The 20,048-nt window shown below is 44.5% G+C and overlaps 1 protein-coding gene across 1 annotated transcript in view; it reads right to left on the bottom strand.

Moving 5' to 3' along the window:
- Window positions 1-20,048, bottom strand: part of INSRR (insulin receptor related receptor) — a 449,037-nt gene that overhangs the window by 81,561 nt on the left and 347,428 nt on the right. The window contains exon 15 of the mRNA XM_069217860.1: window positions 587-695. Within this exon, the coding sequence (XP_069073961.1) occupies window positions 587-695 (109 nt within the window). The remainder of the gene's footprint in view (window positions 1-586; window positions 696-20,048) is intronic.

Here is a 20,048-nt window from a genome sequence, read left to right as displayed (position 1 = left end):
TCACAGCATACTTTGTTACAGTTTTGGAGTTAGGCGTTCAAACAGGTGAGAATTGAAATGATATGTTAAATTCTAGGAAGGGTCACTTTTGCCCTGGAAAACTGTTCACATTGTATATTCAGAGTCACCAAGGAAGATCTCCATATTTTAATTTGGGTAAATATTTAATATCCACAATACTATTGTCTTTCGTAGAGCTAGGATTGGGTCAGCATTTTCCTCTTTGCAGTGAGTACCTATTTCAGGGACACATATTAATTTTAAGTGAAGCATGCCTTTTGTTTGGAATGTGATGTCACTACAAAGTTAATTTTCAATAACAGGATGACAATCGAAATCAGATATTCAGACACATCAGACAAAAGCTTGTGTGCGATAAAGGGTTTTCATGCAATGGATGACCATGTGTCATACTGAAAACAAAGAATGTGAAATCTTAATTAAGGTTGGCGGACAAATAAATGAATAACTGATACAGATGGGGCTGGCAGTTGGAAATGGTAGGAGAGAAGATACAGGAGTGACTATCATGTGTAAGTAGGAGAGATGTGAATTAGGAGTGACTGTAGTAAGAACAGGAACTTACCGTTTTTTGTTGTAGAAAAAGACGAAGACGGCCAAGAAAGCAATCACCACCAACAGGACGATAGGCATCACCTTCAATAGCACGTAAAAGCCTTCAGTCTGCTCCACTTCTGTGGTGATAAAGCAGATCATCACTGAATGTGTCATAAATCAACTATGAAACAAGCATGTAGACGTAAGGGCTCCAAGAGGTGCAATGAGTGTCTGATGGCTCAAATGAATGACAATTCTAGCACCGTTCGAACAATCAGTTCCTCTCATATTCCAGTGTATGGAAAAACCTACAATAGCTCAAATTCACTAATTGTTTTCTGTTACAGATGTGCGAGGGAAAGGACATGGCATGAATCTCTAAAGCATCGTCCTAAACTCACAAATTGTTACACACCATTGCAAATTGTTACACACCAATAAAAAAGCTGAGAAGCAACCTTATAGCGTAAACAGACTGATCAAATCCAAACACTGTTCTGCACAAGTTAAGAACCCAAGTAGAAGAGATCTTTGAATGTCTAGACTCCTTAGGTCTTGTGAGAATTCCCACCACTGTAAGCAGCTTATAAGTAGTCAGGGATAAACCCACTGTAGACAGTCTATAGCTTGTCAATGTCAAACCCATTATGTTCAGTATACAGCTGGTCAAGCATAAGTAGATTAATGATCAAAAGTGACCGAAATGAATAGCCAAAGAGTAGCTGTAACATTAGTTGATCTTAATTAGCACTGCCAACCCTGACTCATGTGCCTATCTTTAAGACAACTGCCACTTTTTGTAGGCTGTGTCAGTAGAGAGGGTAACACATTCACAGCTAACAGTACTCTCCTGCATCAGTGAAGTGTGACACAAAGAGGAACTTTAAGTATGTTGGTGGAATGGCATAGAGTATGGTTTCATTGCATAAAGTTTGTTTGTAATATTTTTCTTGACCCTGAAACTAGTGACCCACTCTAGAATCCTTCACTAGACACCAGTCCGCTAAACAACTTGAGAATAAAACTACAGGGGGTCATTATGACCCCGGCGGTCGGAGATAATGTGGCGGTAGTACCGCCAACAGGCTGGTGGTGCTTACCGTCACATTATGACATTGGTGGGTTCGCTGAAGCCAATCCGCCAATGTACCACTCAGGCCGTCATGGCGGTAGCAGCCGTTGGGCTGGAGATAATCTCCAGCCCGGCGGCCGCTATTGTGCCGCCGCCGGTATCATGACCCTGCCTACCGCCATGACGCCACGAAAACCATGGTGGTAGGCCCTATCAGTGACAGGGAATTCCTTCCCTGTCACTGATAGGAGGCCCCCTCCCCCCTACACTCCCCAGACACCCCCCACCTTCCTTCATCCACGCTCCCCCTCCCTTCCAACCTCCCCCGATACACACACACACACACACTCATCCACACAGACATACACGCATACATACACACATGCATTCATAAATTCACGCACACATCCGCACACACATCCACACTTGCACACAGACACGCATTCACATTTCCATTCATATATGCACTCACACACATTCATACACGCACTCACACACATTCATACGCGCACACACACAACAGTAAACATACACTCTCATTCACGCACAAAATCACACATACACACACCCCCGCACACACACACACAACACCCCCACCCACCTCCCCTGTCGGAAACCCGACTTACCTGTATCCAGGGGGTCTTCCAACAGGGGACGGCCAGCACCCGCCAGCAGAATACGGCCAGGCAATATTATTTGTCACTATACGCCTGGCGGTGGTCTACTGGCGTGGCACTGCTGGTGGTAGCAGCGCCACCTTACCACCATCTGCCAGTATGGCCACAGACGGATTTCCATCCTTCTTGTGGCGGAAATCCGTCTGGGCTCATTTTATGGCTGACAGATGGTAGACGCGGCAACAGTCTTTTGGTGCCCATTGCCGCGGTAGTAGGTGGTTTTTACCACCATTGTCATAATGAGGGCCTGTGTATCCTTCAGGAAGCTGTGTTGATACTGAATTGAAAACACCAGCAGCTTTACTGAAAGAGTTTGTGTTGATAATCATGTTACAGATTCACTCATGAAATCTGGAATTTTGGCAGCCTATACATTTCTCAAAGCCAGAAGTCTTCATTAATATCCCAACACTTTAAACAAGCATTGGTAAAGTCAATAGGGCTCGCCTATACAAGAGCCCATGGCTTTGGCAATGTCTTTTTGTCATGTTTTACACCATTGTGGCTGCTGTCCAACATGGCTAAAAGGTAGTGACGTACAGTATCGTAGAGTTGAATCGGGGAGTAGGGTGTCAGAGTGGATTTGTTGGAGTAGAGTGTCAGAGTGGAGAATGGGGAATAGAGTGTCATAGAGCTGAGTGAGAGGAGTAGAGTTCAGTGGCAGAGAGTATCATAGTGTAGTGTCAGAGTAGCGTGGGTTGAGGTAGTGGGTGGATTGGATTAGGGTAAAGTGGGTGGATTGAGTGGAGTGTGGTGGATTGGGTGGATGGACTGGATGGGGGTGGATTGGACTGGGGTGAGCTGGACTGGGGTGGATTAGAGTGGAACAAAATGGAGTTGAGTGGGTTGGATCATGGTGGATTGGACTGGAGCGGAATAGGGTTAATTTAATTGATGTAGGGTCAATTAGATTGGTGTGGGGTGGACTGGATTGGAGTTGGGAGGGTTACAGTGGTTTTGAGTGTGGTGGATTGTACTGAAGTGGGATTGACTGGATTGGACAGGAGTGGGGTGGATTAAGATGGATTGAAGTGGGATGGATTGGAGTGGGGTAGGTTGACTGGATGGCGTGGGGTTGATTGAGTTGCCATGAATTGGATTGGAGGGGAGTGGACTCGAATGGGGTGGAATGGGCTGGATTGGATTGGAGTGGGGTCGTTTGGAGTGTTGTGGGTTGGATTGGAATAGGATGGGTCGGAGTGGAGTGGATTTGAGTGGGTGGAATGGGCTGGACTATAGTGGGTTAGGTTAGGTTGGAATTGAGTGGATTGGAGTGGTGTGGGTTGGACTGGATTATGATGGATTGAATAGATATGGGGTGGAGTGGACTAGAGTGGGTTTATTGGATTGTCGTGGAGTGGTTTGTGGTGGATTGGAATAGACTGGGGTGGACTGGAGTGGACAGGATTGGGGTGAGGTGGACTGTATTGGACTGTGTTAGATTGGACTGGGCTAGATTGGGGTAGACTGGAATGAATTGGTGTGAGGTGGATTGTGGTGGTTTGGAGTGGGGTGAATTGGGATGGAATGGAGCAGATTGAAGTGTGGTGGGTTGGACTGGGGTGGATTGGACTTGGGTGGAATGGAATTGGGCAGATTGTTTCGGACTGGAGTGGGGCAGATTGGAGGGGGTCAGATTGTTTTGGTTTGGCGTGGACTGTGGTGGACTGGAATGGATTTGGATGGATTGGATTGGAAGGTGGGTTGGATTGTTGTGGGGTGGGTTGGAGTAAGGTGGAATGGAGTTGGGTAACCTAGAATGGAGTGGGTGGATCGGATTGAGGTTAGGTGGACTGGATTGGGGTGAGGTGGACTGGAGTGGGGCTGATTGGAGTGGGGCTGATTGGAGTGGGGCAGATTGTTTTGGATTGCAGTGGGGCAGATTGTGTGGAGTGGAGTGGGCAGATTGTTTTGGAGTGGAGTGGAGCAGATTGTTTTGGACTAAAGTGGGGAGATTGAAGCGGGGCAGATTGTTTTGGATTAGAGTGGGGCAGATTGTTTTGGACTGGAGTGAGGTGGATTGGATTGGGGTGGGGTAGGGTGGATTTGGTGGTGTGAGGTGGATTCGATTGCACTGGATTGGGGTGGATTAGATTAGTGTGAGGTGGATCAGATTGGAGTGGGAAATTGGGATGGATTGAGTGGGCTGAACTGGGGTGAGGTGGATTGGATTTGAGTGGAGTGAATTGGAGTGGGGCAGACTGGGGTGGGGTGGGGTGGAGTAGGGCGGATTGGAGTGGGGCGGATTGGCGTAGGACAGGTTGGAGTGAGGCAAATTGGGGTAGGGCAGATTGGAGTGGGTATATCAGAGCGGGGCCAATTGGTTTAGATTGGAGGGGGCAGCATGTTTCGAATTGGAGAGGAGCAGATTGTTTTGGATTGGAGTGGGATGGATTGTTTTCGACTGGAGTGGTACAAATTGTTTTGGATTGGAGTAGGGCGGATAGGAAAGGGAAAGACTGGTTTGGATTGGAATGGGGCAGATTGTTTTGGATTGGAGTGGGGCAGATTGTTTTGGATTGGCATGGGGCAGATTGGAGTGGAGCAGATTGTTTTGAATCGGAGTGGGGCACATTGGAGTGGGACAGGCTGGAGTGGGGCAGACTGGAGAGGGCAGATTGTTCTGGACTGGAGTGAGGCAGACTGGAGTGAGGCAGATTGTTTTGGATTGGAGTGGGCAGAATGTTTTGAATTGAGTGGGGCAGATTGGAGTGGTGTGGCTTTGACAAATGGAGTGTTGTGGATTGGAGTGGACTGGATAGGGGTGAGTGGATTGAGGTGGGGTGAACTGGTGTGGGGTGATGTAGATTGGAGTGGGGTGGATGCATTGGAGTGGGGTGTACTGCGATACACTGCAGAAGGTGTGTTTAAGCATAATTTCAGAAATCACACGTAAGAAATTAACAATGTTGCTTAGCAATATTTAGAACAAGGTACTCCTCATGAGAACAGCACCAACAAGCAAAAACAAAACAAAACATGAGTGCAAACCGAGAAAGGAAGACCTGGCAGAATAAAACTATAGAAAATAAAACTTTGCAATTTTGTTTGTCCTGCTGGGCACGTATTTGCCAGTCACACACTTTCTGTTTGCAGGGCACTATATGTTAAAAAGAACTAAATAGTACATCAATGGCATCTGGAGCAGCGGATGGGCACTGATTAAGTTGAATTAATCAGTGCTTAGGCCCTGCTCCACAGAGAAGAACGGAAATGATGCCAGACCTGCAGTGATGAAATGCCAGGCTGTACAGAAAACTGACAGGCAAGCCAACAAATGGGAAACAATGGGTGGGCTTCAAGCCCTTTTTGTTCACAACACTGTCTCGGAAGCGAGATATGAGCTAGCGCATGGTGTCGCAGGCTTGACCCTAAAAATGAATTTTTTCTTTGGGATAGTCTTTTCATATACTTTTACAGGACTGGTTCTGTCAGAAGCAGGCAAACGTCACATCAGAAAATCTACAATGCATGGATTCCATACGCACTGCCCAGTGCCAGCGCTTGTGTCAAATGTCAATAGAAATTGACAGAGTATCCAACTCACTTCAATCGTTTGGCTGAAAATTGGGTAAAGAGGCCAGGAGATTTGATAGAACTAGTTAGATTTGAGGTGAGTTCCTTAGTCACCGCTTATGAAACAAAGCAATAATGGGTGTTTGCCTTTATCTCTCCCCACTCACAGCATTAAATAAACAAACTATCCTTGTCATGTCTTTCTTAAGAACTGGCTGCAGTGGTTTAGGATACTACTTGAAAAATCTGATGTGCAATTTCCCTGAAATAAACAAACCACAAAACATTCAACCACGGACAACTCTGGTCACTAACAACAGCTACACAGGTGAAGCAAGAACAGCCAATGGAGAGTTTCAATCCTGCATATCCTTTCATAAATATCTAACAAGGTCAGGAGCCCCCAGGTGCTCCAATTATGGTTACCAGTGAGTTCCTCCAGGAGCACAAGCTTTGTTAAATTTGTGCCAGTGGTTGCGGGTGGTGGGCACCAGCAATCATTTTTGGGGACCAGGGCTTCTTTTTCATCATTAGTCTGTGAGCCACAGCAAGGCAAAGAAAAACGACAAAGGGCTACAGAGTGAAGATATAGATATGAAAACAATGAGAAAAGAGAAAATATGAATGAAAAAAGATTCTGCAATACTGAGATAAAGAGACTGGAAGCAAAAGGAGTCACAAGAGCAAGCATTCTCAATGCTATAGGTCTTGCATTTACTTGTGATGGAGCTATATTGTAAATGCGTAACTGGACTTTTTAGCCACATTAATTGGTAAACCCTGTCGCATATTTTGTCCCTTTCTGCGATATGTTTCCAGTGGCCCTGCATATAATAAAAGGGCTAGTAGGCATACTGGAATATTTTTTAAACCAGGCCCTTAAAACACAAATTACTCCCCAATGCAAAACCTATTTACTTGGCAGTTGGTACAGGTGACATTGCCCGCAATGAATAAATAATTGTACTCAAATAATGTGTGCTTACTGGATCACTGTCCCTTTACTGCAGTCTGGAGAGTCTAACAAACCTCCCATGATTTTTCACACGCTTGGGGAGAGCCATCTCACATGATAATAAGGATCCTCAGTTAGTCTTGAACTGAAATATTAGTTATAAAATATTGACCATTGTACAGCATAATCAACTGTAAGCTATCCCCAAGGTTAGTTTTATAAATGCGCACGTAACTCAAGTTTCACAGACTCAAATGTGTTTAGTTCAGCAAGTCAGGTTTCTGCTTTGTATTCGCAGCTTGTATCACATTATAAAAATAAAACTATACGTCCCAGAATGCAAAGCAGAAACAAACTAAATGAGTGAATCATGCATCAAACTAGGGAGCTAGACAACTCTACGAATACTACTCCAAGGGCTGGTTTCCAGCTTGTCTTATGTTATAAAAATAAAACTACAAGTACCAGAATGCAAAGCAGAAACAAACTAAATGAGCGAATCACATTTTGAACTAGGGAGATGGACAACTCTGTGAATACTACTCCAACGGCTGGCTCACAACTTTACGATATACAGTTAGAATGCCCTCTTGAATAGTAGTATATCATAGGAAAAACACGGCATAGCCAGGATTTCAGCACCTTAAACTTTTCATTGCGGACTGCAGCTACAACTCATGAGCTGGGGTTGGCTGCCAGCACAGGGTTTGGAAGCAGCCGCAGTGCACAGATTTCAAAGGTATTCATTAAGGAGTTCAGTAAAGTTGTAATATTGCGGTCAAAAAAATAACTCATTATTCCTGGAGGCCCAAAAAAAAAGACATCAATAGCTTTCAAGTGCTATGCAGTAACACAGCTCACTGCATATAAATGTCAAAGCACTAAATACTGAGGCAAGGTAATCTTAAAGCTTTATTGGGCCTATATATTCCAGACACTCCTGGACCCTTCAGCTCACTGTTACAGCTGTATTTTTTTCATTTGTGATGTTTTTTCTGTTTAGAGTGCATCTAATGTAAAAATGTCAAAATAACTCTGGTGATTTATGTTCTTTCTGGAGACAAAGCGTACTTCTGCCTAGTGGCAGCTTGGAGTCGTTGTACGGTATCGCAGAGGATTAATGTGCCTGCTGCAGAGAACGTGTACTAGGCAAATCAAAAAGTGCATATACAGTAAAAATAACTGGCGATTTATGTCATTTCTGGAGAGATAACGTACTTTTGTCTAGTCAAAGCTTGCAGTCATTATAAGTTAGAGCAGAGGGTTAATGTGCCTGTGCAAAGAAAATGTACTGGGCAAATCACAAAGTGCATATAATGTAGAAATGTCAAAATAACGCTGGCGATCAATGTTCTTTCTGGAGTGAGAACGAACTTTTGTCTAGTGTAAGCTTGGAGTCATTATAAGGTAGCGCAGAGGGTTAATGTGCATGCTGCAAAGAACATGTACTAAGCAGATCAAAATGCATATAAGGTAAAGATGTCAAAATAACTGGCGATTAATGTTCTTTCTGGATTGAGAACAGCTTTGTATTTCCACCTCTGGGTCAAATCTCGACTATAAAGTCACTCAAGGTCTCTGCTATGTGTCCTGATGACCCGTGGTTTTGTCCACACTCCCTACCCCCTGCTTCTGATTCTACAGGGACCTCTTTTCCCACACTGGAAACAGTGGCACCTGCCTACAGCTTGCCCAGGCATGACGGGTGACAGAACTTTCAACACACCTCAGGACCTGGAAAGAAAATGCTTTCCGATGTGCCTGGAAGAGCTAGCACTAATAAGAAACAAATACATAAATATTTACCATGCATTATCCGAAAAGGTAATCCGGTAACCTACAGATCATGCGAATAAAAGGCAAAACCAAAAATGAAATGACTTTTATTAGGTAACAGTGTAAACAATGTGAGCAGCGCTCCGATAAAGCTGATTGAGTTTGCGCTCTGAGTGAAGTGAGCACCATGGCAGCCACGGAGCACAGAGAAAATAAAAAAATGCTTTTCGATGTGCCTGGAAGCGCTAATAATAAACAAATACATAAATATTTACCATGTATTATCCGAGAAGGTAATCCGGTAACCTACAGATCACGCGAATAAAAGCCAAAAGCAAAAATGAAATGACTTTTAATAGGTAACAGTGTAAACAATGTGAGCAGCGCTCCGATACAGCTGATCGAGTTCGCGCTCTGAGCGCCATGGCAGCCACGGAGTGCAGAGAAAATAAAAAAGTAGTTCACCCATGATTAACTATATCGGCAATCATGCAACAGTCCATGTAACAGGGTTACTCTGAAAGACGGTAACAAAGCCTCCCCAAAGCTGGACAAATGTAAAGCATTTACCAGTGACATCAAGTGAAATTTTGAAAGGCAAGTCGACAAACGAATAAAGTGATGGGCGTGAGGTAGGCATGATGAAAATGCCACAATACTTACAACAGGTCAAAGCGCTTGAGCGCTCGACCTAAAAAGACAAAGTGGAATTTAAGGGCCAGATGTATCAAGTTCCCGGTTTGCATTTCTTAAATAGTGAATTTTAAGAAATCGCTATTTGAGAAATGCAAAATGGGATGCATGAAAATTGCTATTCAGCAATAGCGATTTCTTAATAAACGCAATTGCTATTAGCGAATAGCAATTAGGGAATGGGACTCCATTCATCCTTATGGGCCTAGGTGCAAATGGTTTTGTATTTTCGAATTTGCAAATTCCTGTTAGGAATTCTCAAATTAGGTAATGCAATTCCCAGGATGCTGGGGGGCCTAAGGCCACCTTTGATGCACCTCAAAAATATTTGTGGACATATAAAGCGCACACATGCCCTAGGAGCATGTGTGCGCTACATGTCATTCTTAAAAATGCATTCTGAATGCATTTTTAAAAATTGCACATGCTAACCACCAAACTTCAATTTGTGGTCATTGCATTTCCTAAATACCAAATTTGCATTTAGGAATTGCATGATACTTGTGCACGGGTAATCGCAAATAGATATTCCCTATTTGAGATTTCCTATTTAGGGAATCGCAATTTGCGATTCCCTAAATGGAGTCGCAATTTCAGGGCAACGCTATTTTAACGATTCCTTGCAATTGCACTGTGAATGCCTTTCATACATTCTGAAAGGCATTTTTGCATTCACAAAAGGTGGAATTTTTTTTTAATCGCACTGTTTGCGAATACAAAAAGCTTTGATACATCTGGCCCAAAATGTAGTAGCCTCACTTTTCGGCAGCTCCAATATTCTGGAGCAGCAGCTCCTTAAATGTCTGAAATGCGCAATTATTGACTCATAAGAATACCTGTATGTACCTGCAAAGTTTTTACCCATTCTGTGTCTATGGGAAAAAGTGTTCGTACATATAGCCCTTAGTGTGTGATCATATATGGGTAAATAAAGATGTCTAATATAGAGCTCCTTTCTAGAGCTCAGTGTGTGCTGTGGTCTTTGCATGCCCCTGGGCTGGGGAGGACGATACAACTGTGACCAGTAACAGGATACATGCCAGAAGAAATAAGGCTTCCCTCTCTGAGTGTTTGCAACAATTTTGCAGACTGCTTGTGTGTGCCACATGTGCTTGGCTTTATCAGCAGCACTTCAGAGTTGGCACATGTGGAACTGAAGCACTGTTCCAACCCTTATCCAGCCCTTGAGGAAATGGAAGGCCCTGCAGAGGCGAGCATTCAAAAGGCCCACCAGAATCCAGTGGTGAGGGCAAAAGAAGACAGACTGTGGTGTGCCATAACACAGAGCCATCGTTGATCCAAGCAAAACGCTAAAGGCAGTGACAGCCACGTACAATGTAAAAAGCTAAACAAGACAATGACCAAGTGTGAGAGACAGAATTACTACTTATCATCAAGAAGGAATCTGACAATTTACGACCTCTGCCCGGACTGGATGACCCAAGCGGAAGCCAGCAGCCGGTGCTTGCCAAAATTGCAGTTGCCACCGGTGTGCGGCTGCCGCCACCTGAACAGCATATACTCTCAGTGGCAGAGGAAAATAGTGTGAAGTAAGATGCAATTGCATTTCTGAAACCACCACCCCCATTCGACACCGCCAAAAAACACAATACTGGGGTTATGTACACCATATTCCTATGTTTTGATACAATATTGTTTAAATGACTATGGCAGTCTTTATAACCATGGCGGTCTTCAGACCGCCAGGACCGTGGTGGCGGTCGAACCGCATTGGCGGAGGTCCGACAGCCACATTACAGCTGTGGCGGTGGCACCACGGTCGGACCGCCAGCACCGCCATTTCTCCTCCACTGGAGGGGCTGGCAGTGCTGGCGGTCCTGATCCGCAAGGGCAGCGTTGCAAGCAGAGCTGCCTTGGGGATTACGAGTGCCCTCTCCGCTAGCTTTTACATGGCGGTAGCACCGCCATGTAAAGGCTGATGGAGACAGGGTGCACGGGGCCTCATGGGGGCACTTGGCATGGGTAGTGCAGGGGCCCCCATGGCCAGCTGCATAGTGCTTTTCACTCTCTGTTTCCACCCGCTGACCCAGGGGGAAACTCTTAATAGGGGCTGTGGGAAGGGGACCGCACTGGCGGTAACCCGATCGCTGGAGTTTGGCGGGCAGCCTTTTCCACCCGCCAAACTCATGATGAGGGGCTTTATGTATGACATCTAAATTTAGGCCTTCACTTTCTATTCAGTCAACATAATGTTGTCAGGCATGTGATTTGACCCATGGGTGACATACTTTACATATTTTAACCCCCTCCGAGGTTTTCTTTTTCTCTTTCTTGTAGACCATGTTGTTATTACAGGGGACAGATGCTTGAGGGGAGGAAATATGGGAGGAAGTGTGGGGTGAGAGGGGGAATGAGGAGGGACTATGTTGGTTTTTGTGGGATTATTTTTTTTACTTCATGAATTCTCCAATGCAACGTCTCTGACTACTCGACTATACTCTGGGTTGCTATGCGCAGACTATCCCTATCATTGATATCCGCAATTTCCATGTGTCTATCACACCTCCCTCCTGTATGATTAAGATTATCTCTTGGAATGCTCACGGTCTCCTAGACCATATTAAGAAATCTGCAGTAATGCGCTATATCAAGCACTATAGGCCAGATGTAGTCCTACCAGAGGAGACATACCTTCTAGTTTCCCAATGCTTCTTTCAGGGCTGCTTTGGAAATTACAGAATTTTCCACTTGGGCTTCACCAGAGAATTGCGGGTAGTCGCATTTCCCTTACACAAGACCCTTCGACTGACATTAACCAGAGTACACGAAGCGAGGTGTGTGGCGATCTAGGGACATATGGCTGGCAGACATTATAACTATCTCATGCTATATCTCCCCCACCCCTTGCAGGTCCTCCGGTCACTAATATTGGTCCTCGCCCTTGGGACTACCCTCATAGGTAAGGTTCCTATCTATATGTTCCGGCAAACATTCCCTATCCAATCCCCAAGGGGTGGTTCCATTCCTTGACCTCAAGACTGACATACTTTGAATAGGCCGGTAAGTGCCATTGTGTGGCTTTCAACTCAGCATGTCTGACATCTATGGTTACTATCTATTAACACATTTGGTGCCCATAAATGAGTGGTTTGCAGGGGTGCTGGGATGACCCTACCTACCGCCTAAAGCTTCATATTCTGGGCTTTAAGGGGCCAAATGCCCCTAACAACACCATCCTGGTAGGTCTCCTGGAGGGTCTCCTGGAGGAGCTTGCGGGGGGGGCACCGTGCTACAAGGAGGTTTTTGTAAGGGTGGCCATTATGGTGGCAAAGAGGGATGTTCACCCCTTTGCTGCAGTTGTGGAACAAGGGAGTGGACTGGTGCGCACACCAGACGAAACCACTATATGAGGCCCATGGTTGTCCCCAAAAACATGACAAAGTATGGTGGAAGCGGTGGGCTAATTATGGGTTACCATCATGATGGTATTGTTGTTTAAAATAACTGTTTCATGTACTACTGTAATCCAGAGGTGCTCTGCTATTGATGATTGTATCACAGTGGATGATGCCTGATCTATAAACACAATAACATTTGGTTAGCAAAAAAAGAAACAGAATATTGGCGCCAGGTGGACTGAGTCGATTAAGATGTTCGATTACTTCATAGATGCCCTAGAAGTAGACAATAAGAAAATCATTAAGTGTTTAAAGAACCTTGCCGTTGATGGAGTGAAAGAAGTCTTAAAGAAATCTTGCAGACGGATACAGTATCGTACCTTCAAACCAAAGAAGCGTTGAATACCAATTTCAATCCAATGCCGAATGTCGACTATGAAAGGTACATTTTCAATCTAGTGAGACAGCAAGATGGATGAGTTTGTTGAAAGGCTTAATGTATTCATCAAACACTGTAAGTTGAGTGAATTTAACGACTAAGAAGCCATATGCCTAGAAGTCATTGATGGTTGTTTGTCAGATTCTTTCAGAAGACACATGTTGAGAGAAACGCTCAGCTTAGACAAGATAGTCAAGGCTGCAGAAGCCGATAAAAAGCAGAACGACAAGCTGCTGATATGGAAGCAGGAGCAGTGAAAAATGAATCAGTACTGCTCATGAAGAGCGAGTACAAGCACCAAGCAGATTCACACTAGTCAACATCTTTAAGGAAAGAAAAGGTGTTTTTCCAAAGAGGATTTTCATATTACTGTGAAGATAAGTGTCCAGCCATTGATCAAATGTGCAAAGACGGCAGAAAAGAAAACCACTTCATAACAGTTTGCAAGGCAAAAGAGAATCCAAATGTGTCACAACGCGAAGAGAAAATGGATGCCACTAAGTTTCAGATGCATTCTTGCCACACCCACAAGGCCAAAAAGCAACATCAGTTACGACAAGTAGAAACCTGACAAAGTTGGTCATCGTCTAGGATCATACTGCAAAGGCTCATCAATGTCACCATCAAGCACCAGTGAAGAAGATGGATGTGCGATAATGAAGTCAACCAAAGGACAACTGGCACATGTTGGGTTGGCTGCAGAACAAACTGCAAAGATTAATCATCAAACAGAACGACCAAGTTTCTTTGCACGCTGCCCCAAGATCACAATAAAAGTCAATAGTTGCCCATAACCTTCATCATAGAAGTGGTACGTCAATTAACATCATGCCATTTGAGAAGTTTAATAACCTGTCTCCTGCGCCACAACTAAACCCATCAAACATGAAGGTATACACATGGCTCCTTCTAAACCATTTATGAGTCAAGGTTCATTCACAGTGACCATGAAATATAAAGCAGTGTCCGTGCAAGTGCCAATTCACGTACTTCAAGGAACTTCGTCCAGTACATGCCTGCTCAGCTTTGCCACTGCTGCTTAAATGGGGCTGACACCTCTAAATTACAACTTACACACAGTCCAAAATTGTAAGTCAATTTCTGTTGTTATTCCACGGCCATGGGAAACTCAAAACAATAGAAGTGCGACTTCACATCAATGAGGTAATTTGCCCTGTTGTTCAGCAGCACCGCAGAATTGGCTTTCACTTGCAAGAAGCTGTTGAGAAAGAACTGAAAACACTGTTGGAGCATGACATCATTGAGCTCTCCTCCAGTCCTACGCCATTGGTTTTGCCCAAAGGGGTGGTGTCCAAAAAGGACAGTGGAGATGCTGTGCGCATCTGTGTTGATAAGCCCCAGGCCAACAAAGCAATTGCGAGAGAAAGACATCCTGGTCCACATATAGCAGACATGATCATGCAGTTAAATGGTGCTAAAGTCCACTCTCGTCATGACCAGAACAAGGGATAGCACTAACGCAACATGGAAGAAAACTGCAGGTACATTACTACTGTTGGTTTGTTCAGATATAAGAGATTGAGCTTTGGAGTATCATCAGCTGCAGAAATATTTCAGCATCTTATACGTTGCATAATTCAACCAATCACACATACTTTTAACTACAGTAATGACATACTGTTGTTTGGAGCAACACAGGAGGAGCACCACAAAGCTCTTACACAAGTATGCAGGTCTCACTCTGAATGCAGCAAATTGTGAGTTTCATATCAACAAGTTTAAATTATTTGGGCACTTTTCTCTGAAGGGGGAATGACTTGTGCCTCAGATAAAGTGCAAGCACTGCCAGCTATGAGTCCCTCACAGGATGTCACCATGCTTCGATCCTTTTTGGGCATGCCAGTTATTGCTCAAGGTATATTTGGACTTTACTACAGTGAGTGCTCCATTGAAAGAGTTGACAAAATTAGATGTCTCTTTTCAGCGGTATGCAGAATGTGATCAGAGTTTCAAAAAGATAAAAGATGCAATTGAGATGACAAATTTTGATCCCAAGTTACCTACTGTACTCATTGTAGATGTGAGCCTGGTAGGGCTGGGGGCAATCCTTGCGCAACATAATGGTCATTCAAATGCTCAGAGGCATATTGTGACCTCTGCTAGACAAAGTTTATCAGACACTGAACGAGCCTACCGTCAGCCGGAAAAGGAGTTTGGCTGTCATCTGGGCCTGCGAACATTTCATGTGTTTCTATATGGAAAGCCCTTCACCACTGTCACAGACCCCCTAGCGCTAATCACTATTTTTGAGAGGCCTAAATCCAAGATGCCCCCTCGCATTGAAAGGTGGGGGTTGTGATTGCAAGAATACCACTATGTGACTGTGAACAGGCCAGGCAAAGATCAGAACCCTAATGATTACTTCTCACGAGCACCTCTACACAAACACAGCTCGACATCTAACAAAGCTGAAGAATATATTAATTTTATTGTTAAGTCCAGCAGACCAGCAGCATTATCCATTAAACAGATCATTGTTGCTACTAATTTTTTTTTTTTTTTAAACATGCTCATTCTTAGAAACATCATTTCAACTTATTCGTGGGAAAAAAGTGTTCGACCTCTGTAGGGTTACATTGAATTTCAAAAGTTTAAAAATGTACAGGATGAACTGTCTGTAACCAAGGAAGGTATTGTGCTGAGAGTCTTGAGAATCGCCATACCCAAGAGCCTATGACAGTAAGTCGCTGAACTGGCCCATGATGGACCTTGTGGCATCGTCGCCACCAAAAGAGCCCTAAGAGACAAGGTGTGGTTCCCATGCCGATACGAACAAGTTGAGAGGAAACTGAAGGAGTGCCATCTTTGCAACTGTCTTTCCCCTACAGTGACTCAACATTCATTGAAAATGTCTGACCTTCCTACACAGGCTTGGGAAAGAGTTGCTGTTGATTTCTTTGGGTCCTTAGGGAACAGCCTCAACTCATGGTAGTCATTGAGGAGTATTCACGCTTTTCGTTAGTGGAGGAAACGTTATTGACCACCTATGACAAAGTCATTGAGTGGCTGGAAAACATCTTTGCAGCGTCGAGTTTACATGCTATTCTCAAACATGACAGTCGAGAGTTCAAAGAGTTTCTAGTGAAACTGATGTCAAGCATCAAAAGAGCACACCTCTGTTGCATCAAGCCAATGGCGTTATTGAACAATTCATGGGTATCCTCAAGAGAGTGATTCAGCGAGCAGGGATGGAGGGAAATGGCCTGAAACCAGCCCTGTGCCAAGCACTTCATGCTTATCGCGCAACTCCTCACTCCACAACTAATGAGAGTCCTGCCATGTTACTGCTTGGGAGAGCTATTTGGACCAAACTGCCACAGTGGATCGACCATTGGATACCAACAAGGCTCAGACTATGGAAAGTGCAAGATGAAGATGTATGCTGATCAGCGTTGACGAGCTCAGGAAAGTCTTTGATAAAAATGACTGGGTCCTGGTTAAACAGAAACAAAAGCAGAAAACAGACACTGTTTGATGTCAAACCTCTGAGGGTGGTTACATGTAAAGAACACACGGTGATGGCCCAGAGTCCGGGAAAAACCTTCACCCGGGATTCATCACATTTCAAGCACCTACTTCGACATTCATCATCTAATGCTCTCTTCAATGAGGCGACTCTGCCTGACACTCCAGATCAAGCATCAGAATCTACCCCATAGGTGCTCAACCAGAGTGCATCTCCACCACCTCATACCACTCGATCTGGTCGACTAGTGCGAGCGCCTCGATGACTCATCGAAAAGATCTGATGTAACTATTGTTTTTACTTTCTATTTAACGAGGGGGGAGATGTAGTATCTTGAGACTAGGTACGCTAGGACCCTCGCGGCTCTGGGCAGACCTGGAAGAGAGATTGCGCAACCTGCTGGGAGGTGTTAAGGTGCGATTATTAACGGTTATGATATAATCTGTGATTCAGTGTGTGATTGTATGCAGATAAATAAAGACGTCTAATCAAGAGCTCTGTCCGTGTGTGACGTGGTCTTTGCATGCTCCCAGGTTGGGGAGGACGCTACAGATGTCATCTGGTATCACCAATAGCCCAATAATTACTACATTACTATTTATTCAAGAAAGGACTTCTCCAATTTAAGTAACCTGGAAGGGCTTGAAATCATGGCTAGCGAGACCTACTTTAACATCTTCTAAATACACAAAACATCTGCACACTACTTTCAAGATGCTCATATGAAAGTCTTGTAAACACTGGGTGCAAAAGACTATTCACCCAGGGTGTTCTTCGAGTTTTTGTGCCCGCTTTTTGTATCAAACCTTTTTTGTAGCACTGGTTGAACTGTTACCTCCTCCCCATTGTGCTTCAATGTCCGCTTCTTTATGATGTTCCAGACAAGCCCAAAGTGCAGGGGGTGGAAATAGCACTGGTGTCTTCAGCTACAATTAACAAATGTCTGCTCTGGGCCTAGCACTGGATTCGGACAGAAAGGTATTATTTCCTTTACGGATCTAATTGAAAAAAGACTGAGTTAAGATCACAAAGGTGCAGTAGCCCTAAATTATGACGTAGAATATATGTCCATGGCATGATATTGAATATTACAGAATATGTCCATTTAACAGCTGCAACTTTTACAGTGAAAGCCACAGATACCAGATATCAGCGCAATGTCGTAAACAGACGTCAAACTAGGAAAAACAGTGGTACATTTCTCTAAAGAGCATAAACCGGGTACCTGCTGTGTTCCGTCACGACTCATTTCCTAGGGTCTGTAATTATCTCAGCGCATTTTGACATAATGCATGGATCTAACTGACTTTCCCCAGGTAATTGTGGCGCTGTTAAATAATTTATGTGATTCACAATTAATTTCCATTTTCTTTCATATTTCTTTTTTAATTAGTCCTTATTGTTTGCAGTTTTAAAGCTTGTAATTACTCGGAAAGTGCCCTCCACTGCCGGAGAACGAGGACAAGTGTCGGGCTTCTGTCCCCCTTCCCCAAACTAGGAGCAGACAGCCGGAGGGCCTGACAGCGCGGCCCAAAGCGCGGCCCAAAGCGCAGAGCTCGGAGCGCGGTACTCGGGGCAGACCACGTGGGAGCTGCAAGGAAACCACCGGCAAGCACCTGTGCTTCACACCGTGTTGGGCAAGGCGGCAGGTAGGCTTAAGGCAGGCGGCAAAGGGCGCGGGGCTCAGAAAGCACTTGACTGGCGGCTCATGTCCTCTGTGGCCGGGGTGGCTTGCTCGCGTGCAGCTTAGGGGGACCACCTGGCATTGATGCAAATTCTAGACAGGTCTGTAAAAAAATTCAGGACAAAGGGTCAAAATTCAGGACAAAGGGTAAACATTCAGGACAAAAATTCGGGACAAAGGGCCATGCCTCCCTATGTTGTCAGTGCATTTATTTACTCTTTATTAACATAGCCCTATTTATTCACTGGTGTCTTTTTTTGATTGGCTCCTGGTATGCTACATTCAGGTGTCACATTACGTCCTTGCTCAGTACTAAATTAATGCCCTTCAGTACTGCGGCGAGGCCATCACCCCTACTCAAATCTACCCAATCTTTCTTGAAGAGAAAGTAACAGCAACATTTTTTATTATGTTTCTGAACATTTTATAACCCCTGGCAAACAGTTTGGGAAAGATTAATGTAGTTAACCTTTTGCTAGCTTAAACAAATTGAACAAAAACATCTGGCTTACTCCAGCCTCCCATGGACTTGCAACGTAAAAAAAAAATTAAAGAAGCAGGGCAGATGGTGTGGGCAACAGTCTCACACCTAATGTCAGGATGTGAGGTACCCACAACTTGTCTGCAGTCTCACAGCACTAGAGTGTATGTCTGGGACTCTACATTTATCTCACATGAGTCTACTCTGCACTCTATGACACTCCACCACTCTGCATTACTGCACTCTCTGCCACTCTATTGTATGCCACTCTACTCCACTGCACTCTATGCTACTCTACCCCATGCCTCTCTATGCCACTGCAGTCTGCGCCAATGCACTCCAAACAACTGCACTGTACGCCACTGTCCTCTATCTGCACCACTGTACTCTACGCCACTGCTCTCTGTGCCACTCTACTCCACTCTACATCACTGCACTGACACTCTACTCTGCAACATTTCACTCTCCGCCACTATACTGTACACCAGTCTACTATGTACTACTGCATTCTATGCTACTGCACTCTATGCCACCGCACTCTTTGCCACTATCTGCATCACTCCACTCTACACGACAGCACTCTACAGCACTATACTCTACTCTGAATTGCACCACTCTACACTACGCCACTGCACTCTGCAACACACATCTACTCTGCACTCTATGCCACTGCACCACTCTACACTACTGCACTCTCTCACTCTATTGTATGCCACGCTACTCCACGGCACTCTGTGCCGCTCTACTCTGTCCCAAGCCACTCCATGCCACTGCACTCTAAACCACTGCACTCAACGCCAGTGCACTCTAAACAACTGCACTGTACCCGACTGCACTGTACTCTGCACCATCGTGCTCTCTGCCACTGCTCCTATGACACTCTACTCCACTCCACACCACTATGCCACTAAGTTTTAGCCACGCTAAACAGCAGCCACTCTGGTGTATAACATGTCTAAAACACATTGGCAAAGCCAATAACTGTTACGTCGACAAGACCTAATAGCTTTGCCAATGTTTGTTAGTACTATAAGGTATTGAGGTCCCTGAAAAAACTGTGAATGTGTAAGTCTTTATTTTAAACATGCATTCAACACCTCGTCAGGGATAGTAAGTGCTATATAAATACAATTACATCATATATAGGCTGCTACAAAATGCGCAAATACATTTTGGTTAAATTTAAAAAAGCGCTTCTCAAATACGGATTTGAATAATATACAGTTTATACCTAGTACTAACATTTTTTATAACACTCCATTAAAACCACACACTCCACAGCTCACCTTGGAACACCATTGCAGTACCTCTCTAAAATAAAATATCTTTGCCATTAGAAAGCTTCAAGTGA

Source organism: Pleurodeles waltl, chromosome 12, assembly GCF_031143425.1.
Source record: "Pleurodeles waltl isolate 20211129_DDA chromosome 12, aPleWal1.hap1.20221129, whole genome shotgun sequence".
Taxonomy (NCBI): Eukaryota; Metazoa; Chordata; class Amphibia; order Caudata; family Salamandridae; genus Pleurodeles; species Pleurodeles waltl.
The sequence above is the reverse complement of the archived record's forward strand: the minus strand, read 5'-3'. Positions and strand labels throughout refer to the sequence as shown.